Source organism: Sander vitreus, chromosome 21 (genome assembly GCF_031162955.1).
Source record: "Sander vitreus isolate 19-12246 chromosome 21, sanVit1, whole genome shotgun sequence".
Lineage (NCBI taxonomy): Eukaryota > Metazoa > Chordata > Actinopteri > Perciformes > Percidae > Sander > Sander vitreus.
The window spans coordinates 27,205,698-27,232,240 of NC_135875.1; the positions used below are offsets into that span (position 1 = coordinate 27,205,698).

A 26,543-nucleotide genomic window follows, 5' to 3' on the forward strand; every position below is an offset into this window, starting at 1 on the left:
ACTTTGTCGGTTGGTTTCCTTTGCCTGTCAGCTGTGCTGTCTGTAACAACAATAATTGCTACGAAGATATTTGTATTGCGACGTCAGTCGCTGAGGTTTGTGTTCTTTTGTTTCAAGATACAATTCGTATATTCCCAGGAAAACATAAATACTTCCGTAATATAGGTTAGGCAACCATTTGATAGTCTTGAACGAACCTTTGACTCCCGTACACGATAACGCGACACTCTTATTCAAAAATTGGCAAAACAAATATTGCTTGCTTATTACCAAGATACATATCTTGTAAAATAAAACGCAATACCTTTTTCTAAATTAATAGAAGCCATATTTTGATTCGGCAAACATAGGATTCCACCAAGCAGCCAAGTTTTTTTTATTACATGTTAATGTTATGCTTTTGCCAACTAGCTAGCTAGCTAGCTAACAGAACAGGCAAATCAGTTCTTAAAGTTTGAATTTCCTCCTGTTTTGATGGCGCTTGTCACAGAGCAGTACTTGCCAGGTCAATTCCAGTTGTTTAGATTTTCTAAGTGGTAACCTGTACTTGTGGGTTGGGCATGTCCATCACAGTGACTCGGGACACTGTCAGTGCCTGACAAGTCTTTAACCGATTAAGCATCCATGTATTCCTAATCAGAAACTGTCCTGTAGTAGACTGGGTAAACCCAGCTTGGTCTGGTGATAGCCAGACTAGTCCTGTAGGCGAACCCAGTAATCAGGGAGCACTGACTGCCACACAAGAGTTTCATGCTATTTGGCCCCACAAAGGCAGCTGATAACTGGTTTTGACTATGGTCCTTCTGCTTACTTCCACTTGATGGTAATGAGCTGCTAGTAGATCTCTGTACATGATTAAAACAGGAGGCTAGCAGAGAGACCTCCCTTGAGGTGCAGTTTTGATGTACTTGATGCAGGACAGATGGAACTATTACAATGGTAGTTTCTGTTTTCTGTCAAATTAATTTTCATTAGTTATTAATAGGGCTACAGCTAGCAATTGTTTTCTCATTACTACTACTACTAATAATACCTTTTATTTATATAGTGCTTTACATGGTACTCAAAGACACTTTACAGCAAAACCAGCACTTTTAGCACATTCAAATTTATATTGAATATGATGATTGTTTTCTGGATACATCTATTGAACCTTTGGTCTACAAATTGTTATAAAATCGTGAGAAATGGCCATCATGAATAACTAAAACCCAAGGTGATGTCATTAAATGTCTTTTGTTGTCCAATCAACAGTCCAAAACCCAAAGATATTCAGTTTATAATCACAATTAATTAATTAATTATTATTATTATTAAAAAATAATGAATCCTCACAATTAAGAAGATACTAGGGACTGTTTGGCTTTAAAAAAATGACTTAAAGGATTATTCAATTATTAAAATAGTACATTTTCTGCTGATCAAATAATCATCTAATACTTTTATCACTAGTCTGCAAATTCAATCTTTTCTTCTCCAGTCAACAGGACAAGTCCCAGAGGAAAGAAGGAAGACTTGAAGACAGCATTGTTCATCTCAGATGAAAAGGAGAGACAGGTGACGCACAATGGAGGATTTCAGGCAGGCGTACCTGCGTCTGTGTAAGGAGGCCGGTGCGGAGCCTCAGGAGAGTGTTGTGGCTCAGCTCCAGGAGAGCAGGGCTGCTCAGGGCTCCAGACTGGACCTGAGTGGACACAGCCTGTCTGCAGATACCTGCTCTGTGCTGGCCAGGGCCTTCCAAAATGATACCGGCTTTACAGAGGTGGTGCTCAGTGACTGCATGCTCAGCGAGGAAGGTGTGTATTGTGTAAGTCTTAAGATTGACACACAGCCTATATGTACAGTAGTTTGGTTTATTAAATTGTAAGTTGCTTACTATAAGAGCAAGAGTCAATTAGCATGTATAGAAATGCAAACGCATGCTTGTAAATAAATTTGCATGTTTTGATTTTCCATATGGATAACTGTCACTGATGCGGTGGTATGCACATTTACTCTGGGTTACTTTGTCTTTGCAATGCAGTTGTTAATACTACTGCTTGTGACTGTTCACTGAAACCTGCCTGAGTCTGCAAACTCATCCAATGCATTTTAATTAGTCTGACTTTAAAACAAACAAGTGTTATATATTTTCTAATTGTTAATGTGGTCAAATTCCAAGACCAAAACCAACAATGTGTGTGACTCTCAGGTGCCAAAGTACTTCTGACTGGACTGTTTGGCAACACAACTGTAAAAGTCCTGGATCTGAAGGTAACACCTGCCAAATTAGACTGTCTACACTCTCAGACCCTAATGGATTGTAAGTGTTTGGATAGTCTGTTGATGCAAAATATTGTTCACAGGGAAATAACCTGAGATCGACAGGGGCTGAGTTGCTGGGAAAGCTGTTGGCACGTAACAATACTCTGCGTAGGTGAGAACAATGCCCTTCACGTGAGAATATATTTTCTGTCGCTATTTTTTAAGCGTGAAGCAATTGTCATAATGGCACCTGGATGGGGTCATTTTAGTGTGCAACCGAATTTTTATTTCATAAAATATAATACAAATACGTTTGGAACCTCTCCATGACAACTGAGCAAATTCCATTCACTGACGAAAAGCCTGAGATGTGGTCAAAAGCTCAAGAAAGAGCTAATAAGGGGACCTTGAGTTAGGATTACTTTGTTAAACATCCAAGCCAAAGACAAGAACTGTCCTGATAAAATAATATGAACAAATAAAGTAAGTTTTTCATATGTTATGATGAATTATGAATTATGCTTAAAGGGTAACTACCTTTTTTTTATCAACCTGGACCCTTTTTCCTATGGATTTGTGTGTAAGTGACTGATAGTAACAACAATCTTTGAAATTTGTAGTATTAAGCATGAATGCTGTAACCGGCAGCCACAGGGCTGCAATGTAACCCTATGGGGCAAATGTGCATTGTCAATGTGGTCCACTAACAGTGCTTTATTTTGCTACTGAAAAGCTCAGATTATTATTCTAGGTGTCTGACAACATTATGAAAAGGATCCCTACAGAGATAGACCTTTTTAAAACCTCTTTAAGGCCTTTCTGTTTAACTCGAAACAGCTCTGAGGGCGCTAGCGCTAAACCCACCAGACCAGAGAATTAAAAAAACAAACAATACTTTTAGTGTGTATAGAGCCAACATATTTTCACATGTAAATCAGTAAACTAATTTAAGAACTCAAGAATGTCAGATCTGCTTGTACATGTCACATCACCAGTCCTCATTTGAGCTGCCATGAGTGGTGTAACCATGGCTGTTGAACCATTGAGGGGGCCCTTGGGTAAAACCTTGCTGTTGAGCACCCTGACTTATTATTGTTCAAGTGAATTATTTTATGCCAGTGGCTCACAGCTTGGACAATGGAAAATATACAGTATCTCACAAAAGTGAGTACACCCCTCACATTTTAGTAAATATTTCATTATATCTTTTAATGGGACAACACTGAAGAAATGACACTTTGCTCCAATGTAAAGTATTAAGTGTACAGCTTGTATAACAGTGTAAATGTGCTGTTCCCTCAAAATAACTCAACACACAGCCATTAATGTCTAAACCGCTGGCAACTAAAGTGAGTACACCCCTATGTTAAATTCCCATAGAGGCAGGCAGATTGTTATTTTTAAAGGCCAGTTATTTCATGGATCCAGGATACTATGCATCCTGATAAAGTTCCCTTGGCCTTTGGAATTAAAATAGCCCCACATCATCACATAACCCTTCACCATACCTAGAGATTGGCATGGTTTTATTTCAGTTAGCCTAATAGCTGGTTTGATTTGTATTGAGAGATGACTTTATGGAAAGTACCCCATGCCATTCTCTAGGTATGGTGAAGGGTATGTGATGATGTGGGGCTATTTTAATTCCAATTTGAGGGGACAGCACATTTACACTGTTATACAAGCTGTACACTTAATACTTTACATTGTAGCAAAGTGTCATTTCTTCAGTGTTGTCCCATTAAAAGATATAATGAAATATTTACTAAAATGTGAGGGGTGTACTCACTTTTGTGAGATATTGTATACTTATCAAAGTTGACTGCTACCGCATATTATTAGAATCAACTAATAACTTGCGTATTTATCTTCCTAGAAAGGATTTTTGATCAGGACATAAACAATGAAAATGAACATAACCCCACACTGCTGCAACAGAGAATGATGTCTCCATGAACACATAATGCTTACAACCTGTGAATACTGTTTGCAGGCTGGTGTTGGAGTGGAATGCTTTGGGAGTGTGGGACGAAGCCTTCTCACTCTTTTGTGATGGTTTGGCATCCAACAGCGTGCTGACACAGCTGGACCTGCGCAACAATCAGATCAACCACCACGGAGCGTCTGAGCTCGCTCTGGCTCTTAAACGCAACACCACTGTACAGGTGCTAGGTGAGACGCAATAAAAACAAATATGACCACTTCACCTCTAGACCGACACTGACGCCGATATTTTATTGTGAAATACAAATGCTTGTTATTAGGGCAGAGCAATTTCAAGAAAATATGTAACCGCATTGCCAGACCTATCTCCCCAACGCTGTGTCAGTGCTGGAGTATGGTCTGGCTACACCGCTCTATCCTGGGTTAAGTAAAAAAAAAAAAAAAAAGAGAAGAAGATCTGGCTTGTTTGTATTTCTTTTAACCAATCACAACCGTCCTGGGCGGCGCTAAGCCCAGGATGTGGTAACAGTGCCTTTGCAAAATAGAAAGTAGAGATAGCGCAAGGGGAGGGACATCCGGCGCATTAGAGACGCGCTGGATGACACCTTTATCCCAGCAATGTACATCCTAGACTAACCCAAGCATAATCACAGATTGTTTCTGCATGCAATTAAAATGATCATAAGTTGCGTGTACTTGAGGTCCTAAAAATGTTCTATTATACAAAAAAGTCAACAATAAATTAATCTTGTTATTAAATAGAGGTAGTCTGTACAGATTTTTTTGTAGCTAACAAACATGCAGAATGATCAATCTAATTCACAAGTTGGAGGGTAAAGAACAGGTTCTTGCTGTATTCTGGTTTACGGTATATCGCTTGACTGACTAATGGTCCACTTTGGCTGTTCTCACTGACTGTACTTACAGATCTGAGGTGGAACAACATTGGTCTGCTGGGTGGCAGGACTTTGTTGGAGGCTCTGCAGAAGAACCATAGCATAGTGCAGCTGGAGATGGCAGGGAACAACATACCTAGTGACACACTCAAAGCACTTGGTAAGGTTTGTCTCTATTTTACAGGATGATGTTTATGTGATTTTTGCCCACAGAACACATAACCAGGTTGGCCATTGAGGAGAAACTGAAAGTTTTCACTGGTGATATAATGCAAGTTCCTCCACTGTGAGTAAAGCATCCCGTCTGAGGAAACGTCTGTGTATGTGAAAGTACACTGTTTAATGTGCAGGTGTAATCGGCAGAAAGCCATGAAATGTACTGTGCATATTCATGTTCCTCAGTGTATAAAGCCATACCAGACCTTCTATGAGTTTTCTACTGAGAAAAAGGCAAATTGTGTCTATCGTTACATTTAGTGACGTGTGTGTGTGTGTGTGTGTGTGTGTGTGTGTGTGTTTGTTAAGTACATGGTTAAGCATGCGTGTCAGTAAAATGTACTCTAGTTTTTTTCTACACTGTATTACTCATTGCTTGTAATAAGCTAAACATGCAGCTGCATCCTGTCTGCCTCCTTAAAGGGACGGTTAATCAGTATACAGTATATTGTTTCAAGCCTGTGCCATACAACTCTGGATTTTCACATACTGTCATACAGTTTTAAACATAAGCAAGTTAATACAAGGGCAAATACCATCTTTTTGTTTTTATACTTTTACAAATGAACAATTGTGAGCTGTGTACATTCACCAGGGTATTTTAGAAGTGGGTGAAACCCTGACAAACATCTTAAGCTATACCAAACTAGAATAATGAAAAGAAAATGTTATCACCTAACCTTGACTCCAGAAAATGAAGCCAAAAGACAACTAAATGTGGTAGGAGTCATGCAAATTGTATTATTTGTTTAAATGCATAGATTATAAGTAATGTTACCAAAACAGATGCAATCACGTATCACACAATCACACGATACAAGCTTGTATAATACATATAAACTGAGTTATTAGATATGAGATCACATTGGATATTGGATATTACAATATACAGGGCTTTTCTTGGCACAAATTTGATCACATCCTTCAGTATATAAGACATACACCATGAGGACATCTGCTGGTGGGATAGATTTGTTTGGATATACATATATGCAGAGGAAGTAATATTTACTGCAATAAGTGCCATCAGTGATTGTTAATAATTTTACACCTCTCATTACACTGTGATTGTGATGTAGATTTCATTTTAATAGGATCCCCATTAGCTGATGCAGAACATCAGCTACTCTTCCTGGGGTCCACACAAAACATAAAACATGACAGAAACAGATATGACATTTTCAGACAACCACATGAAATAAAAATAAGAAAAGTATAGCTAACAATACTCTTTCTCTCAAACATATAACTATACATATTCCATCTTCATATATATTACACTATATTGATAGGCACTGAATATACAAAAGGGAAATCTTACAACATATTTCAATAAATGTAAATATTCCTATACATAAAAAGTACATAATGTAGTTACAAAATATGGTTACAGGCATAGGGCCATTAGATGTAGACTCTCTCTTTGCCAGAACTTCCTTCACAGCGCTGCAGAGGAGGGTCTGGCTAGTCCACATAGCATTCAGGGATGGGAGGAAAACGTGCTCTGGTTTATTGGCATTTCTTTAAACCAATCAGAATCATCATGGGCGGTGCTAAACTCCACCCGGAGCCGCTGCTAAATAGTCACGAGAGAGAAAACTCCGATTGGACAGATAGTCTAGCTAGCTGTCTGGATTTACCCTGCAGAGATCTGAGGAGCAGTTAACCATAGTCCTCACAAATCCACCAAATTTAAAATTCCAACACAAAGAAAGCAGAAGGAAACGGACAATACATGCATCCTGCAGAATTTCCGGCAGCACCGGAGCAATCCCAGAAGTGGAACGCGAAGGATTTAGACTAGATGTCGATTGATTTGAATGTGGTACGGATTATCACCCAGTGATACCTGTTAACATGCATACCATCCTCTGCTCCGGACCTATTTTTCTCTCTCTTCACTTATTAGCCCTCTGCTCCTGTTGTTTAACCCTTTCAGAGCAGACCACAGGACACAACTCTGACAGACAGTCCACCCTGAGAGAGGGCCGCAGCAGGACCCAGGTCCTTAGCAAGGAGATTCAGACACTAAAGGAGGAGAAGGGCCGGCAGGTAACCCTCACAACCTTACACCAAAGAATGAAATAATTCCATAGGTGTAGATTACAAGGGGTATGCAGGGGATATAAAGAGGTAGATTTGTCCTTTGAAAAACTACCCCAAATATGATACAACAATGAAGTGAACAATACAGGAGAATACTTAATACAAATAATTTCCGTTACGCAAATAAAGACATTCTATTATAATTCTGATACAGAATAAGGACACTGGTGAATAAAGGCTGCATGAAGAAAAAACTATTTCTCACTCATGGCCATGCAGATAGATGCAGAGGTTTCCAGTCCACCGCTTTGATACAGATGAAAATATCTCAACAGCTATTAAATGGATTAGGGCTGCAACTAACTATTATTTTTATTGGCAATTAATCTGCCAATTATTTTCTCGAATAATTGATTATTTGGTCAGTAACATGTCAGAAAATGGTGAAAAATGATGATCAGTGTTTTTGAATCAATACAGATAGAAGAATAATACAGACTAGAACTATGAATAGAAATAATAGTTGTAGCAGTGCAGGGCGTTGAGCCGAAAAACAAACCACCTGAACAACCAAATCTGCAAGGCGAGAAAGCATAAGGACTCCGGGGAATAAGCTCCCCGGAGCTGGGTTAGTAAAACACCTGCAAAACTAATGGCATGACTTCAGGCTCGATTCAGACTCGAGATGCGAGACTCGTGTCGCCTGATGAATGTTATTCCCCTCCCTGCGTAACCTATATAACCTACCTACGTAACACGAAATACAGTACATTACCTATCTGCTGTGCACGGCCACACGTGAGAGAGGACAACAAACAGCTGCTGTGCCTTTCATCATAAACTTTGGCTTTAAAAATGTCATACAAGACCAAAACAACAGAAGCGCTGAATGCAAATATGTGGACTTTAGCTCAAAGACTTGAGACATGACTTGGACTCCAGCGCAGATACTTTTGAGCATCTCTGGTTCAAGTCTTAAAACATCCAGAGAAGTGACAGCATAGTTTAGCTTGACTGACATGAGTTGACGATGAGTCACCATGCAGTCATTGAAGCAAACCTGCATTTAAAGATACACGTGGTGTGTTTAATACTCAACTTTTTTGATACACACAAAAGTTTGGTGGGAATATCACTTTCAATTCTAAGTATTATTAAGTTTTACAGATTTCAAATAAAGTCTGTGTTGGTGACTATGGTTGTTCCTCCTCTCTTTTAGTACCTTAGCCTAATGAATACCATAGATAGGCAGAGGGAGGAGATGGGACGCTCCAACGGGTGAGTACCATGGGTAATGACATTTAACTGTTTATATTTGCACTGGAAAGGAAAATAAACCCAGGGAGATGTGGAACTCGTTTAAGCGACAGTTGTCTTAATAATATTGGTAATATGTGCAACAATTACTCTGCATCTTCCTGAAATAATCACATTTTGTATCCATAACCTCATGGCAATGGCCTCTTTACCTATTTTCCTGTTTGATTAGGTCTACCTCCATTCAGATAGGCCAACTCCAGGAAGCTCTGAATGAGAGGAAGTCAGCTGTCAACTCCCTCACTGCGAAGTAAGCATTTCATTTTCCCTTATTCAATTATTCACAATAAGAAGGAGGGCACAGTCTGTGTGTAGGTGTTGTGTGTAATATAAGTTACATAATTTAGTTACTTATTTTTTTCAGTCAAGCACAAAGTTGTATGAAGGACTCCAGTAAGAATTACACAGTATCGATGTATGACCATTTTAGGACGAGGGAGAACATTTAAAGGTGCTTTAGGTAGGATTGTGAAGATCCAGGATTTCGCCAAAAAATGTGAACATCGACAACTTCTCAGTCCCTCCCCCTTTCTGCTAAAGCCCCAAACTGTCTCCTAAGCCCCTCCCCCCACAAGGGAGAATGAATGCGTGTGCATGAGCAGTGATTGTACACGCTGGTCCTGATTGGAGCATCTGAACAGGGAGTGGTGGATGTTTGTAAATCTCTCTCAGGCTGTTGGTGGAGCCAGAGGAGATGATTATTTTAATGACCTGCTTCATGTAGTTCTACTGGAACATAGGGTCAGTTTCAGAAAAATATGACTGAGGCTTTGCTGTTGGCTTCCCAACTAATAAAAGACAAAGGTCACGCCATACAACGCTAACACTGAACTGCCGGCTGCAGACGTGTCTTGGGACGAGCAAGCAAGAGATTAAGCACAGCGGTGCTTTGAATGACAGAAATAAAACCTTATTTTCTGTAGCTGTAACAATTCCAAATGTTGCTGCACAATTAACTGTCTCAGAAATCTGTCTCTTTCAGTCAAAAAACATATTTATTCATGGATTACCTTTTTAAACACATTCAAGTTTTGAATGAATTCCAGGCTACATCTTTTGATTACATCACTGTCATGTGACCCAGATAATGTAATAACACAGGTACACAGCCTATGAAGTAAACAACGCCTCTTTATTTCAATACAACATTGGCACCAACTGTATCCCACCTTGTCATTATTGTTGCTATGAACGTGTATAGGGTCAAGTGCCGACAACTTACAATTTAAATAATAATAAAAAAAGATATAGTCTGACCAATAATCACTTTGTATAATAACAATTTGGCCTATGTAAACAAAAATCAACAATTACCAGTCATAACCCTTAGGACCTTAGCTAATGTTAGCAATTAATTGCAGTCAAACAAAGAAACTGCGATTATGTTAAATTGACAATTAGACAGTTATGTAATAATTGTTACAGGCCTAGGCACAGTGAGACAATATATATATATATATATATATATATATATATATATATATATATTTTTTTTTAAATGAAAGGGGCAGATACACTGAGCTGTGTTTACCCCTGCGACCACCAGCAGCCCTCATCCTGTCATGTAACTTTATACGTCAGCAGATTATTTTACATAATCTTCACAGGTCTTTAGACCGGGGTGGAAGCCTACACACAACATTGGACTTCTAAAGAAACCTTCTACAGTAGTTCCTTCAAAATAGTTGTGGGGACTGAAAGACCCAGAACCTTGTGTCAAAACACACTTTCGACACAAGGTGTGTCAGGTCGTCTGGCACATGTCTGCTTTCTGTCCCCAGAATCAGAACCAAACAGGGAGAAGCAGCGTTCAGTTTTTATGCATCACATATCTGGAACAAACTCCCAGAAAACTGCAGGTTTGCTGCAACACTGAAGAACTTTCTTTTTGATGCTGCCTTTCTTTAAATAACTGTTCATTTCTTGTACTGCACTGTAACTTTTATTCTCCTGTTTTATCTTTTTTTATATTTGTAATTGTTTTTACCTGCTCTTAAATGTTATATGTAAAGCACTTTGAATTGCCCTATTGCAGAAATGTGCTATATAAATAAAGCTGCCTTGCCTTGCCTTAAGAAGCACATGCAGTAACTCTGATTACACGGTGCGATTTTTGTGCAGACTTCAGATGACAGAGGCTGCCCTCGCCCTCTCGGAGCAGAAAAACCACAACCTGGGAGAGCTGCTGACACGAGTGAAGGCTGAGAAAGAAGAACAGAGGGAACGACAGAGCAGAGAGAGGAAGAAGGAGCAAGAGGTACGTACGGACAGATGAGGAGAGACAACACTGCAAAAACAAGTCATTTCACATCAAATGTGATTCGTAGGGCTACCCCCTCCTAGTAGTAGATTATCGTCGTTTTGGTCTATGTCGACTTAGATTTCTTTAGTCGATTAGTAATTTAAAAAAATATTTTTTTAATGCTAAATGACTTATTTTCAAGAAACGCATGAGTATATCTCTGGGAAACACAAGACTTGACGTGGTGCTTTGGCATGGTTCGTGATGATGTTTTATAGATCTTGTCGATCAACTCAACTAATCGATTAGTCCAGGACCCTTTAGCTGAAAGAGAGACCGAGTATGGACTCCTTACTACATATACTGTATACAATTGAGTTGCATATTAAACTGGGCCGAATGGATGAAAATAAATGTATATTATTTATACATCATGTTTTAACGTTAAACATACATGTGAAAAGCACAGTAAATCCTTAAGATTAACTGTATGCCTACCATAGTGGCTACCTTACCTGTAGTAAGCTTATCTTTAATGTGTATATTCAGGGCCCTATCTTGCACCCGGCGCAGCGCAGCTCAAAGCCTAACGCAAGTGTCTTTGCTAGTTTAAGACTGACCCAGTTGTCAGTTTCCCGTCCAGCGCCCACGTCGTTTAAATAGCAAATGCACCTGCGCCCATCTGTGGCCCATGGGCGTGCTGGTCTTACAGGGAGGTGTGTTCAGGTGCATTCTGGGAGTATTGCTATCTTGAGGCAGCGGGAGGTGATCGCGCCATTGACCAAGAAAAACCTGGTCTAAAGTCAATAACGCAGCATTTCATTGTTATTTTAACAGCAAATTAGTAAAATGCTCCTAGGCTCGTGCACAGCACGCACACTATGCTTGTTACACACACAGGGACGCACAGCAGCACACACACATGCAGAAGATTACAAATTAAATATATTACGGTGCAAATCCTCCATCATAACAGCAATGCTCCAAGGTCCAAACGTGCCTGGCTTTTAAAGGGAATGGGAGATGATCTCTGATTGGTTTAAAAAAATATTTTTAACCTAATTTAGCGGCCCTCTTGTACTAACTCTGAGGACCCCCATAGGGGCCATGGACCCCCTGTTGAAGATCTCTGGATTAGTCAACAGAATCGTCTGAGTTTTAGTCAAATACAAATTTCTTTAATAAAGGACAGCCCTAGTGATTTGTACAGCAAACAGTTTAAAAAGATGTTTGCTTGGCTTACATTTTCCATATGTGATTCAGCCTATAGCTAGCTCATGTGAGCTTTCACATGTGCTACTAAATGTAGTGAGGGAAATACATTTAGCCCTTGGCTGTTTTTTACTGAGTATATCAAGGTCACAGAGGGGAAATCTTCAACCTACAGTACAGTACAGTACAAAGACAAAAAGAGACAAGCTTTAGGCCTCATTCACCAAACACTCTTAAGAATAAATTTGTTCTTAAACCCCACTTACACAGTTTTCACGAAGATTCTGGCATTCACCAATGTTTTCTTATTTGGGATTTGTTCTTAGGTAAGAACAGAATCTACACACACTCAAGAGCACTCACTCTTACGCACAATTGAGAGCTGACATGTTTGCGCAAAACAAGTAGTTATACCGTTTTCATCCGTTCTAATTTAAAATGTAATATTTCTCTCCTTTATAATTTTTTAACAAATTATTTTACACATAATTATGTTTGTTTGTTTTAATAAATACACACTTTACTCACTTCTGCTCATTTGTAAAGCACTTTGAATTTCCATTGTGCATGAATTAGGCTAGGCCTAAACAAATAAACTTGCTTTGCTTTCAATTCACATCAGTTATGTTAACAGGGAACCTTGCCATCCAATAATAAAATGTATCTTCTTTTGCCTCAGATTTCAGATCAAACCATTTCTTTTTTACTTCATCAGTTCTGCGGATACAGCGTTCACTGCATGAGTAACTGCATTCCATGCATCGCTGTTATTTGCTGCTTTGTATCCACTGCTGACGCTACTAAATATGATGTCTCGTTTTTCGCTAACGTCTTGCAGCAGTACCTCCACTTCAGAATTACAGATTTGTCTCCTTAATATTTAATATTGTTGGGCAGTTTGTGTTTGGTGTTTTATAACATATGACACTGTTGACTTGGTCTGCCTGTCCAGTATCATGACGTTATGTGACAACTTTACCACTATCTCTTGTGTGCTCCAAGATTCCAATTTTGGACGGAAAAGCAATGAGCCGTACAAGAAATCAATTAAGCACAAATATTTAATTGTTTTATTGCTGTTGATTAAGGGAATGTGCAGCCCAACCCAGGCCCAGACACCCCTATAAGTTTTAACACCCCAGCAGCTTTTAAAGAAAGATCTGGTCTTTGTTTCTTTCATTTGAATGTCTTGTTCCTAAAATGGACATGTTGCGTATTTGGGCTCACTCTAAAGATGCTGATGTATTTGTCTGGTTAAGTAAATCTGTTTCAGATAAAGAAATAAATATTAGTGGTTATAATGTTTTTAGGACTGACCGCCCTTATAGAGGTGGGGGTGTAGCAGTCTACATCAAAAATCAATATCAAGTTAATGTACTGCTGTCAAAATCATTAGTTAAACAGTTTGAATTTTTAGCCTTGGAGCTCGAAGTCTCTAAATCACTTAGTATAACGGTTGTTGGTTGTTATAGGACACCTTCAGCTGTTAGCGGTGCTCTGCCCTCCTTAATGCAACTCCTTTCTGATTTTAACTCTAAGGAATTAGTAGTCTTCGGAGACCTTCATTGGAACTGGTTACAACCAGTATCTGATGATTTCAGAGCTTACTGTGATTCATTAAATCTTTTTCAGATTGTTGACAGTCCCACACGGCCAAACTTCAAAAACCCGGAAAAATCATCTCAAACCTTTCTTTCTCAAACCACTCATAATCTGAATAATCCGTCGAAATTTTGGAAAACTATCAAATCATTATCAGAAAACAGTAAAGGCCAGGAGCTTCCCTCAAGCATTGCGATGGACTCTCTAAAAGTTACGGACAAGGCCAAAATGCTTGATTGTTTCAATGAACATTTCATAGCCTCAGGATTTTTATTTGAGTCATTCAGTCCTCAACATGAGTGTTCCTCTACAGTTGAGACTGTTGGTCTAGATCCTTCTAGTCAGTCTTTTAGTTTCAGTCCTATCACAGTTTCAGACGTGAATAAAGCCCTCAAGCATTTGGACACAACAAAATCTGCAGGCCCTGATAAACTGGATCCCTACTTTTTAAAGCTAGTAGGAAATTTTATTGCCGTGCCCTTAACTAATATTTTTAATCTGTGTTTGAATACAAATGTCATTCCTCCTATCTGGAAATCAGCCTTTGTGGTTCCCCTGCTAAAAGGTGGTGACCCTACCATCTTAAATAACTACAGACCAATCTCTAAACTGTCTGTCCTGGTCAAGGTTCTTGAATCCCTTGTCAGTGATCAGTTAAAGAACTTTTTTAACAGTTATAATGTGTTGTCTGACTTCCAATCTGGTTTCGGAAAAGGGCATAGTACAACGTCGGCAGCTCTTAAGGTTTGAAATGACTTTGTTGAATCCATGGATAATAAGCAGCATTGTGCAGCCCTCTTTATTGACCTTTCAAAGGCATTTGATACAGTGGACCACATAGTGCTTAAGCAGAGACTGTATAGGGCTGGGCTTTGTGAAAAAACTGTCGGCTGGTTTGTTAACTACCTTACAGACAGAACTCAGTGTGTGCAGGCGGAGGGCAGCACTTCTTGCTATCTCAAAATAACAAAAGGCATGCCTCAGGGGTCAGTCTTGGAGCCATGCCTCAGGGGTCAGTCTTGGAGCCATGCCTCAGGGGTCAGTCTTGGAGCCACTGCTATTCATCCTCTATATCAATAACATTGATCATAATGTGTCTATGTCCATGCTGATGACACTGTACTGTATTGCTCTGCACCCACCGCAGACCAGGCCCTCTCCCAGTTACAACTTGCTTTTAACACGCTTCAACAAAATCTTTATGATTTAAAAGTTGTTTTAAATGCAGAAAAACCTAAAGTAATGCTTTTTTCAAATTCGAAATCTAAATCAAATTTCCCTTCAATCCTCACTTCCCAGGGTACGCAAATTGAATGTGTTTCTAAGTACAGATATCTTGGTATTTTAATTGATGAATCTCTTTCTTTTACCCTTCATATTCAGCAGCTAGCAAAAAGATTAAAACTTAAACTAGGATTTTATTTCAGAATCAAATCCTGCCTTTCGTTGGAATCTAGAAAGAGGCTGGTCGCTGCCACTTTTATGTCTGTACTTGACTTTGGTGATGTTTTATACAGGAATGCTTCATCTCAAAGTTTACATGCACTGGACATTGTTTCCCATGGAGCTCTGAGGTTCATCACTGGTATGAAAGCCCTCCCTCACCATTGTGAACTGTATGAACGTGTTGGATGGCCTTCTCTATCAACACGGAGACTTCAACATTGGCATACCTTCATATATAAGGCTATTTTAGGTCTCCTTCCATCCTCCCTTCTGACCTATATCAGTGTAAATAGTACCGGGACTTAAAATCTTCGTTCCCAGGATCTTTTCCTTCTGTCTGTTCCAAAGGTTAGAACTGAGCTGAGAAAAGGCCTTTAGGTTTGCTGCTCCCTCTGCCTGGAACAAGTTACAGAAATCCATGAAACTTACTGAGCTGGTCTCATTGGTCACTTTTAAGAGGATGATGATTGACTTGGAGGACGCCACATCTGGCTGCAGATGTTTTGCCTGATGTGTTTAGGATTGTGGTTGACTTTGAAAGATTTGCTGTGTCAGTTGTTTTATGTTTTTTGGTGTGTTTGCGTATTTTGTGTTTGTATGTACTGTATGTGTGGTTGTACTGCTGCCTGTCTTGGCCAGGACACTCTTGAAAAAGACACTCTTCCTGGTTAAATAAAGGTAAAATAAAAAATAAAATAAAATTAAAAAATTATTGGTGGAGACAGGAGGTTAGCATCAGAGGAGCGGAGGGCGCGGGAAGGAGGGTGGTGGTGAAGCAGGTCGGTGAGATAGGAGGGGGCCTGGTTGTGGAGGGCTTTGTGAGTGAGGAGAAGGACTTTGAATTGTATTCGTTGTGGGACAGGGAGCCAGTGGAGGTTCTGGAGGACCGGAGTGATGTGGTCACAGGAGCGTGAACGGGTCAGCAGACGAGCAGCAGAGTTCTGTATGTATTGAAGTTTATTTAGGACATTGGCTGATGAGCCATATAGAATGCTACTATTGGAGTAATCAATTCTGGAAGTAATAAAGGCATGGATCAAGGTTTCGGCAGCAGAGAATGTAAGTGATGGGCGGAGACGGGCAATGTTTTTGAGGTGGAAAAAGGCATTTCTGGTGAACCCCGCCGCAGACTAAATGCACTACCCCCATTCAAAATGCCTCACTGTCTGACAGCCGAAGCAGGCTGTGTGAATGCCCACTAAAGGGTAAAAGGGCAGTGACAACACCACTGTCCTGAAAAGTGACATTATGAAATAAGTGTTACTGAGATAAATCCTAAAAATATATACAGTAGGCCTATATATTATTAAATACAAATCAACTATTAAATGCTATTCTACAATTAATTCACAAATTGACTCATTTTATATCTTCAATTCACATATGGACTTGTGCTGTGGCTGAAATCAACTTTGCGATGCCAAGAAGAACATCTCTTTGTTAACAGTATACAGCCTTGCCATGGAAAAATCATGTAGAATCCTCACTGACAGAAAAAGATCAAGTCAAAGTTCAGTGGTCCAAAAAACTACAATGACTGGTGTCTGTTTCCTACTACAGTCTGCTCGGTAATCTGAACAATCAGTTCTGCTAAACAATAACACAAACAGGTTCACAAACGCAGAATCATTTATGCCTATTGAGATATTGCTCTCACTAATGAAAGTACCTCATGTGTTTCCATCCTGTAGGACAGTGCTCACAGAGAGGGCAAACTCCTCCGAGAGATCCAAAACCTGATAGAAACCAACGCCCAGCTCATGAATAAAGTAAGAGCAATCTCTGTTCAGAACGGTGTACATTTATGTCTTGATGATTTGCAAAAAAATTTAAATGCCAACGCTGAGCAACACACACACACACACACACACACACACACACACACACACACACACACACACACAGACTAAAGTTGCATTATGCGCAAGTTGTTTATTAGATGTGAGCCTAATTGTCGATGTGTGTCTTAGGTGGAGGAGAAGGAGCGAAGGTGTAAGTCTCAGCAGCAGCATATCTTTGAGCTGAAGCAGGAGCTGACCAATAGCACAGCAGAGCTCAAGCTGCAGCTCACACAGGCAGAAGGTAACACACACTCACAGAACACACACACAAACACACAAACATATGTTCCTATTTACAGATACATAAGATTATTTCACATAAAAGCCAGCAGAGATTTCCTGTATGTCCCCCTCTCTCAGACCGTCTGGAAATGGAGAAGCGAAGGTCCAAGCAAGCCCTGCAGGACATGGACAGTCTCCGCCAGAAAGAGGTGCTCTCAGGTTTTTTCTCCTATATATACAGTATACAGTATACAGTGGTTGAATGTAACTAAGTACATTAACTCAAGTACTAGGGCTGGGACGATATGCTTTTGTCCGGATTCAATTCTTTCACGATACATTGGTGCAGATTCAATTTGTATTGCGATTTTCATTTATTGTAATTCTAGTATTGATAGTATTGAATATTGTGATTTTTCTTTTCCTTCTTTAACAAAAACAAAAGTTGAATAATACACTTCTAGGGACAATATATCACAAGACATTTCTAAAAACGAATTGTTTTCTAAGAAGAATGCACATCACATGTCAGTCAGTCCGTCTGACATTTATTTCATTTGTAAATAAGTAACATGGATTTTCTGCATTTTCTGCTTTCGATCTGTTTTGCTGGAAACGGATATGATGTAGTCGCATCAGTGGTGCCGTAGAAACAGAAAATATTTAAGTGAATTATCGGTTAAAAAAAAAAATCCATTCTGGGAAAAATAATTTATTTTAAAAAACGTCAAATTCTTTTCGAATCAGATACTGTACTACAGTACAAATGTTGAGGTACTTGTACTTTACTGCATGCCACTTTCTACTTCTACTCCGCTACATTTCAGAGAGAAATATTGTACTTTTTACTCCACTACATTCATCTGTTACAGCTTTAGTTACTAGTTACTTTACACATTGAGATTTTTACACACAAAACACATAAATTAAAATTAAACTACCCATCAATATAAAGCCCTACAAGTCCACTTAGATAATTAAACAGTACTTTTACTTTTAATACTTTAAATACATTTTCCTGATAATACTTACAGACTTTGTAACATTTTCAATGCAGGACTTTTATTTGTAACAGAGTATTTTTACAGTGTGGTATTAGTACTTTTACTCAAGTAAAGTACTCAAGTAAAGTACTCTTCCAGCACTGTACATATATATATTATGTGTACTAGATAGAAAACGATGAAATACTAAAAGTTCAAATTTCTTCACAGGTGGAGCATATGAATCGACATCTAGAAGAGAGCGAGAGGGCTCTGCAGGAACGCATCTTCAAGCTGGAGGGACAGCGGATACAGCTGGAAGAGGTCCGAGTTAGAGTGTCCGTGTTTAAAAGATAAAAACACAATGTAACACATACATTTAGTCAACAAAGTAACTCCTAATAACAGATCAGGTATTGTTATGGTCTGCAATTATTTAATTATATAATATTGTTCGCTGCGTAGGGCAGGCTGTGAGTGTAGTGTATGGAGAGTGGACCAAGATTAACTGCATACCCTTCTTACTTACAGTTATACAGTGGGGCAAAAAAGTATTTAGTCAGCCACCAATTGTGCAAGTTCTCCCACTTAAAAAGATGAGAGAGGCCTGTAATTTTCATCATAGGTACACTTCAACTATGAGAGACAAAATGAGAAAAAGAAATCCAGAAAACCACATTGTAGGATTTTTAATGAATTTATTTGCAAATTCCTCGGGAAAATAAGTATTTGGTCACCTACAAACAAGCAAGATTTCTGGCTCTCACAGACCTGTAACTTCTTCTTTAAGAAGCTCCTCTGTCCTCCACTCGTTACCTGTATTAATGGCACCTGTTTGAACTTGTTATCAGTATAAAAGACACCTGTCCACAACCTCAAACAGTCACACTCCAAACTCCACTATGGCCAAGACCAAAGAGCTGTCAAAGGACACCAGAAACAAAATTGTAGACCTGCACCAGGCTGGGAAGACTGAATCTGCAATAGGTAAGCAGCTTGGTGTGAAGAAATCAACTGTGGGAGCAATTATAAGAACATGGAAGATCAAGAGCCCCTCGATCCGGGGCTCCACGCAATATCTCACCCCGTGAGGTCAAAATGATCACAAGAACGGTGAGCAAAAAATCCCAGAACCACACGGGGGGACCTAGTGAATGACCTGCAGAGAGCTGGGACCAAAGTAACAAAGGCTACCATCAGGAACACACTGCGCCGCCAGGGACTCAAATCCTGCAGTGCCAGACGTGTCCCCCTGCTTAATCCAGTACATGTCCAGGCCCGTCTGGAGTTTGCTAGAGAGCATTTGGATGATCCAGAAGAGGATTGGGAGAATGTCATATGGTCAGATGAAACCAAAAATAGAACTTTTTGGTAAAAACTCAACTCGTCGTGTTTGGAGGGGGAAGAATGCTGAGTTGCATCCAAAGAAGACCATACCTACTGTGAAGCATGGGGGTGGAAACATCATGCTTTGGGGCTGTTTTTCCTGCAAAGGGACCAGGACGACTGATCCGTGTAAAGGAAAGAATGAATGGGGCCATGTATCGTGAGATTTTGAGTGAAAACCTCCTTCCATCAGCAAGGGCATTGAAGATGAAACGTGGCTGGGTCTTTCAGCATGACAATGATCCCAAACACACCGCCCGAGCAACGAAGGAGTGGCTTTGTAAGAAGCATTTCAAGGTCCTGGAGTGGCCTAGCCAGTCTCCAGATCTCAACCCCATAGAAAATCTTTGGAGGGAGCTGAAAGTCCGTGTTGCCCAGCAACAGCCCCAAAACATCACTGCTCTAGAGGAGATCTGCATGGAGGAATGGGCCAAAATACCAGCAACAGTGTGTGAAAACCTTGTGAAGACTTACAGAAAACGTTTGACCTCTGTCATTGCCAACAAAGGGTATATAACAAATTATTGAGGTGAACTTTTGTTATCGACCAAATACTTATTTTCCACCATAATTTGCAAATAAATTCATTAAAAATCCTACAATGTGATTTTCTGGATTTTTTTTCTCATTTTGTCTCTCATAGTTGAAGTGTACCTATGATGAAGATTACAGGCCTCTCTCATCTTTTTAAGTGGGAGAACTTGCACAATTGGTGGCTGACTAAATACTTTTTTGCCCCACTGTAACTTTTAACACAACAATTAATAACCCACAACTAACTTTCTTTAACAGGGCAAAGCACCATGGCACACAACAATTTGGGACACACAAACAATTCTGTTCTATTCAACACTCTGCAGAACGGCATTTTTTTATATTCATTATATTGTTCTCCTGACAGTATAGGCCACTATAAATCTATAATAAGGCCCAGTCATTCAAAAACATAAACGTGAAACCGACATAATCTTAAACAATACTGTGACACAAAGTTTTGGCCATACCGCCCAGCACTATGTGACTGATGTTGTTTCTGATACAGTTGAAGATTGTTGAAAAGGAAAGAAAACGTTCCAGAAGTTGAAGAAAGACGTTTTTTAAATGTTTTTAATTCATCCTTTATTTAGCCAGAAATGTCCCATTGTGTTAAGGAATACTGCTTTTCAGTAACACACACCTAACAAAGACAAACAAGCTCACCACGATCACCACTCTCTATCACAGTGAATGATAGAATGTACACGCCATTACTGTGGGATTTATAATTAGGTTTTTTTTTTTTTTTTTTTTTTTATTGGTTTATTTGATAGGGACCATGCATATTTATGAACATTGTTGTATAAAAACACAATGTAAATATGCCAGAATTAGTAAAAATAACAGTCCCTAGGCAGGTAACATAGGACTAACATATGTGAAAGGACCATCAGTGGTTGAAATCAGGCACTGAAATATGACACCTATGTGAACTTTTTTTTCTTTACATAAAATCTCTAAAGGCAGCTGAGGGGCATTGCCATAGACTGAGTGGGACCTGTATTTATTGAAAAGGGAAGTTATTGCTTACCCTAACTGTATTTTTCCAGACAGTTGGGTTATTCAAATCCACAAGGTGGCTTCTTTTTCTAAGCTGGGAACTTCCCACTTCCCACTCAGGAAAAGCTGGCGTTGAATGTTGTGAATATTGTGAAATGAATACAGTGTAGGTGGAGAGGTACAGTTGGTGGACAGGGTAAGATTAACATCTTCCCAACCTACTGTCCTCCAACACAGTATCCCTGTATTTTGGGATCCTTTCTACGGAATGAAGTTGCACTGAAATTAATTATTGTTCCTCATTGTGGTTTGGATCTTCAGCGACACCTTCAGCACAGTGTGTAGGAAGCACTGCTGGAATCTCCAGTCTACCTGTGCTCTTAATGTAATGCCATGTAATAATGTCCATGTGTTGTAGGAGCTGAGTAAAGCTAAAGCAGCGTGTGTGACAGAGAGGGCCCAGGCAGAGGAGGAACTGGGAAGAGTGCGAGCTCAAGTGCGTCTGGAGGAGGTGAGTTTAAAAATCCGCATCATTGATCAGTTATTAAGATTTTACTACATTTATATTTATGATGTCTTTTTTCCTAAGCGACGTACAAATGAGCTACAATCTAAGCCTCAATAGTGCCACAAGTAGGGATGGGGTTCCATTGCATTTCATCAAATTCAAATCCAGTTATCAAATCCCTTTAAATACCTTATTGAATTTTATTGGGGTTTACTGAACAATATAACAATAGATTAATGTTGAATACATTTTATTATTTGTATTATACTGTACAGTAGCACATGAACTTGAAAGTCCTTGTTAAGACTAGATAACAGTCAGACAAAGTGTGGTTTTTATAAAAGAACCTGGAAAAGGAGAGGCAAATAAAATAAATAATAATTTCATAAAATGAATTTGTAGGTATTTGAGACATTGCCTTACAGCATGCTTTTCTCCCTCACCCTCACATTTTATTGTTTTTAAAGTCAGTTGTTCTCGGTTCCTCCATCGTTCTCACTTTCTGCTTTATTTCCTCTGAGCAGCAGGAGCTTGTGTCGGGCTTGGAGGAGAAGCTTCGCTCGGTGCGTTCCAACCTCCAGGAGGTCCAGCTCCACTGCTCCCAGCAGAAACAAACCATCTCTGAGCTGCAGGCCAAGAACAGCCAGCAGGGCAGCGAGATAAACGCAATGCGGCGCAGGACTGAGGAGCTCCAGCAGGTCAGGAAGCCCTCCGGTCCACTGAATGTGGCTGTGTCGTTTCCTGGTTAAATAGTCTATATCCACGACGTTTCATTTAGGGGATTGCTCCGGTGCCACCGGAGGTTCCGCCGGATGTCCCTCACTATCCGCTTATTTTGTGTTGGCGTTCTATTTGTGAGGACTATGGTTAACTGCTCCTCAGATCTCTGCAGGGTAAATCCAGACAGCTAGCTAGACTATCTGTCCAATCTGAGTTTTCTGTTGCACGACTAAAACTACTTTTGAACGTCCACATGTTCCACCAAAACAAGTTCCTTCCTGAGGCTATTTAGCAGAGGCACCGTCATTGCGCCTGGCGCTTAGTGCCGCCCAAGACGATTGTGATTGGTTTAAAGAAATGCCAATAAACCAGAGCACATTTTTCTCCCATCCTGGAATGCTGCGTGGACTAGCCAGACCCTCCTCCGCAGCGCTGTGGAAGAAGGTCTTGCGATGAGAGATTACTGGTTACGCTACAGCTCCATCGACCCTGTGTCATGGTTCAAATGTCCACTATAGACCCAATGATATGGGATTTTGAAAGCTGATACCAATATTGATATAAAAAAATATCTGATGATTATATATCGGCCAATATTGGTTTACTACACTTAACGCAACCCATTGTTGTTTTGTTATCGTCATCGCAATATTAACTGGTGCAATACACACATCACAAAAGGCTGAGACATATCGCGGTAGAAAACTGCATTTTAAAATGTAACTCATTGTTTTTTAGTGGTGCCTTGACCAGTGGTGTTTTAAATTCAACTAGCAATTGTATTTTAGCAGAATACTTAAAGCTGCAGAACTGAGTACACGTTATATCTGTCGCAAGTAATATCGTCATTGCGATATAATCAACAACGTCATCGCATATTTTCCTTATGTCGTGCAGCCCTATATTACACACACACACACACACACACACACACACACACATACTTTACAGTATGTGTTGTATCTTGTCCTTCTTCGGGGAACAGAAGTTATAGTCATGACATTTCGTTTTGGTTCACTCTCACCGCTCTCATAGCATTTTCTGAGAAAAAGCTCTGAATATTGGACTTACACAAACACCACTCCTAATGATAATGTTACTCTGTAACTGCTGGATGTGTAACTAAGCAACTGTTTTGCTAACAAGTTCACCATATCAACTCAAAAGGTGATATGTTAATGTTGTGTTCACAACCTGTTTGCGCTGCCGACAGATGCTGGACACACAAAATAATTCATTCCGCTTTGCAGTGGTAGAATGTAACTAAGTACTTTTACTCAAGTACTGTAACTCCACTACATTCATCTGACAGCTTTAGTTACTAGTTACTTTAAAAATTGAGATTTTTGCACACAAAACACATTTTTTATTATAAATTAAACTACCCAACAATATAAAGGCTTACAAGTACACTTAGCCGATTAAACACTTAGTCGATTGACAGAACTGTTTGGATCGTTTCCAGTTTCTATAATTTTTCTGCATTGAGTACTTTTACTTTTAATACTTTACATTTTCCTGATGACACTTACATACTTTTACTTAAGTAACATTTTCAATGCAGGACTTTTACTTGTAACAGAGTATTTTTACAGTGTGGTATTAGCACTTTTACTCAAGTAAAGGATCTGAAAACTTCTTCCACCACTGCCACTTTGCAACTCTATGATAGACAACTGTCTAAGGTTAACCGCATCTCTTACTCAATGCATGCTGGGATAATCCCCAACAGATACTCATGGCTGCTGTACAGTGGCCTCGTCCATCTGACGAGCCTCCAGAAGGGATAAATGAAGGTGTTTGTTTGTTGTGGGTGTTTAACAGGTGGTGTGTTGTTGCAGGACCTGTCCGCTAAGGACCAGGAGAAGGTGGCTGAAGTAAGCCGGGTGAAGGTGGAACTGCAGGAGCAGATTGGACATTTACAGGCAGAAAGAACGGCACAGGGAGGACTCAAAGAGAAGATCAGTGCTCTGGAGAGAGAGATTAAAGGTGCACCCCACTGTTTTTTTCTTATAAAGACTTCTTATTTAAGTCTTTAATTTCCATGTGCAAAAGAGAGTACATTTTAACAAGTCAATTAGCTTCCTATTTCAATCACAATGCAGTCTGCATGGAGTACTGCTTGGTTGTGTAGAAAGGGTGTTACATGGCTAAGCTAACCTGGACTCATATACTAAAGACACACAGCTACTAAAGGCTAACCTAGCTCGTAAAATGAATGGTATTGTCTCCTCTCCCTGCGTGTTGAGTTTAATGTGAGAAAGAGACAGCTGGCCTGGATGAGTGTATATGTTCCTACCTAAGAGTGATTGTGCATGTGTAAAACTGACTCCCCAGCCGCCGTGTCGTTTCGCGCTCCGTGTTCTGGAGCCGGGCCTGCTGGCGTCGGTCATCAGGAGGGACAGCCTCCTCGTGTGTTCTGAGCAGCTCCAGCGCCTTGCGTTGACTTCTCCGCCAGCCAGCTCCTTTGTGTGTAGTTCAGGTTTTAAAAAGGTGTATTTACAAAAGTAGTGATGTGGGAAAACAAGAGCAGTCTTTCAGTGTCGTCGTCTTGAAATGGTGTTCTCTGTGTGGTAGTGATTACTCACGCGAGGTCGGAGAGTCTCAAGCCATCCGCTCCAAGCCTCCGCCTCTGGTTCCTGAATCAATTCCTCAGTCAATCTCCACACCTGCCGTTTGGCCTGGGTTAAATCAGCATCACACAAACACCCCCCACCATGTCATACATATCAGTTCTGACCCTTATTAAAACTAACCACATAACTTCCTGAAAGACCTATACTGATATCATAACACTTTGTTTGTGTCAGTAATCCCAGTTCAGATACATTTTTCTTAAGAAATGTATTGATTCTGTTAGCATCATGTGCCACAAGATATACAGCAAAAGGTTTCACATGTGTAAATACCTACCCAGGTCAACCAGTAATCTGAACTATTTGAGTCCTGTAACCAGGTCAGATATTGTCATATTTAAAAAATGAAATATTTTCTGTAGTGCTGTCTTTCATACCTTTCTCCCCCTGTGGCTTGCTGCCCTGCAGTACTAAGCAGTAACCACAGAGAGGTGCTCCTCGACAAAGAGAGTGAGATGTCTTCCATGCTGGAGAAGCTGCGGCTGAAAGAGGCGGAGATCCAGAGGATGAGGGAAGACGAAGCCAACAGAGCCAGCTACCTGCAGAGCGCCATCCTCACCTACGTTCAGGGCTCGCCTCTGGGACACTACAGCAGTCCCAAAAAATGACCCACAGACCTCGACCCTCTCAGCTGTAAGCTCTGATCTCTCGCACACTTCCTGCACAGGTCAGCACGGTCTGAAGAATAAAACAAAATCATGATTGTCTGGACCTGAAACATTTAGAAAACACAGAGAAATCAGGAGTGTAATCTGTGCTGGGACTGTGAGCTGTAATCATACCTAACACAATGTGCATATCCAGTCAAGAAATGAGTGGTTTAAAAAGTCTGGGGAAAAAACGACTGGTCTGACATCCATGACATTGGATGGATATTCTTGGTCCCCAGAAGATGAATATTACATACAAGATATATTTTTGATGCATTTCTACATCATACTTGAGGAGAGAAATGATGCTCTTTCATCAATTGCTACCCTCGAAACAAACATCAAAACTAATAAAAGGGGTAAAAACAGTATCAGGGAACTTAATTCTACCATGCTAAGCATCTCAAAATGTCTACAAGTGCACAGAGTGCTTTGTATTTTTATTATAATGTCTTTTTTTTTTTTTAAGAAAATATTTGATTTGAGACTAAACTGCTGTTGAAAGGACATTAAATCTGTTATGACCACAGCCCTGACTTAATGTTTAACACATCCTTAGATGTTTGCCATTAAAATTCCCACTCTGGTGCATATTACTCTCCCATTAACTGAGATGTACTGCGCATAAAATGAACTGTACGTCATCAGCATCATTCATATCCGTTTTTGCTGTCCAACCCATCCGGTTGCACTCGTTCTTTTTCTAATCCAGTCTAAATGAAACAAAGGCAGTGCACCATTGTTAGTGTTTGCATACAAAATGAGATTTGGTCCAAATATGTCTTAATATTGTATCTGTCATACTGGACAGCTGCCCCTCTCCAGCTCAGATACAAAATAAAGTCTGCTGTTTTTACAAAATATTTTATGAAGAAAGTGCTAATAAACTCTGGATG

At 39.9% G+C, this 26,543-nt stretch overlaps 1 protein-coding gene across 3 annotated transcripts; it reads left to right on the top strand.

Annotated features, from left to right (window-relative positions):
* Positions 1–3: 3 nt before the first annotated feature.
* lrrc45 (leucine rich repeat containing 45) lies at positions 4–26,543 on the top strand. 3 transcript variants are annotated; one of them, XM_078279172.1, is made up of 19 exons: positions 4–95; positions 1,481–1,796; positions 2,192–2,253; positions 2,346–2,416; positions 4,238–4,416; positions 5,116–5,244; positions 7,240–7,352; positions 8,566–8,624; positions 8,836–8,913; positions 10,412–10,522; positions 10,785–10,920; positions 16,857–16,934; positions 17,136–17,247; positions 17,367–17,437; positions 18,443–18,535; positions 21,552–21,644; positions 22,166–22,339; positions 24,203–24,350; positions 25,406–26,543. In XM_078279172.1, the coding sequence occupies exons 2-19, from the start codon at positions 1,568–1,570 to the stop codon at positions 25,603–25,605; spliced, it is 2,136 nt and encodes a 711-aa protein (XP_078135298.1). In that variant the 5' UTR covers positions 4–95; positions 1,481–1,567; the 3' UTR covers positions 25,606–26,543. The 3 variants fall into 3 exon arrangements, with proteins under 3 accessions (XP_078135298.1, XP_078135299.1, XP_078135300.1); XM_078279173.1 differs by having other exon boundaries at positions 10,445–10,522; XM_078279174.1 differs by lacking the exon at positions 10,412–10,522.

Coding starts and splice junctions, on each gene's coding strand:
- lrrc45 (XM_078279172.1), top strand. CDS start 1,568: ATGGAGGATTTCAGGCAGGCGTACCTGCGTCTGTGTAAGGAGGCCGGT. Junction 17,438..18,442: donor ACAGTCTCCGCCAGAAAGAG/GTGCTCTCAGGT, acceptor ATTTCTTCACAG/GTGGAGCATATGAATCGACA. Junction 24,351..25,405: donor TCTGGAGAGAGAGATTAAAG/GTGCACCCCACT, acceptor GCTGCCCTGCAG/TACTAAGCAGTAACCACAGA.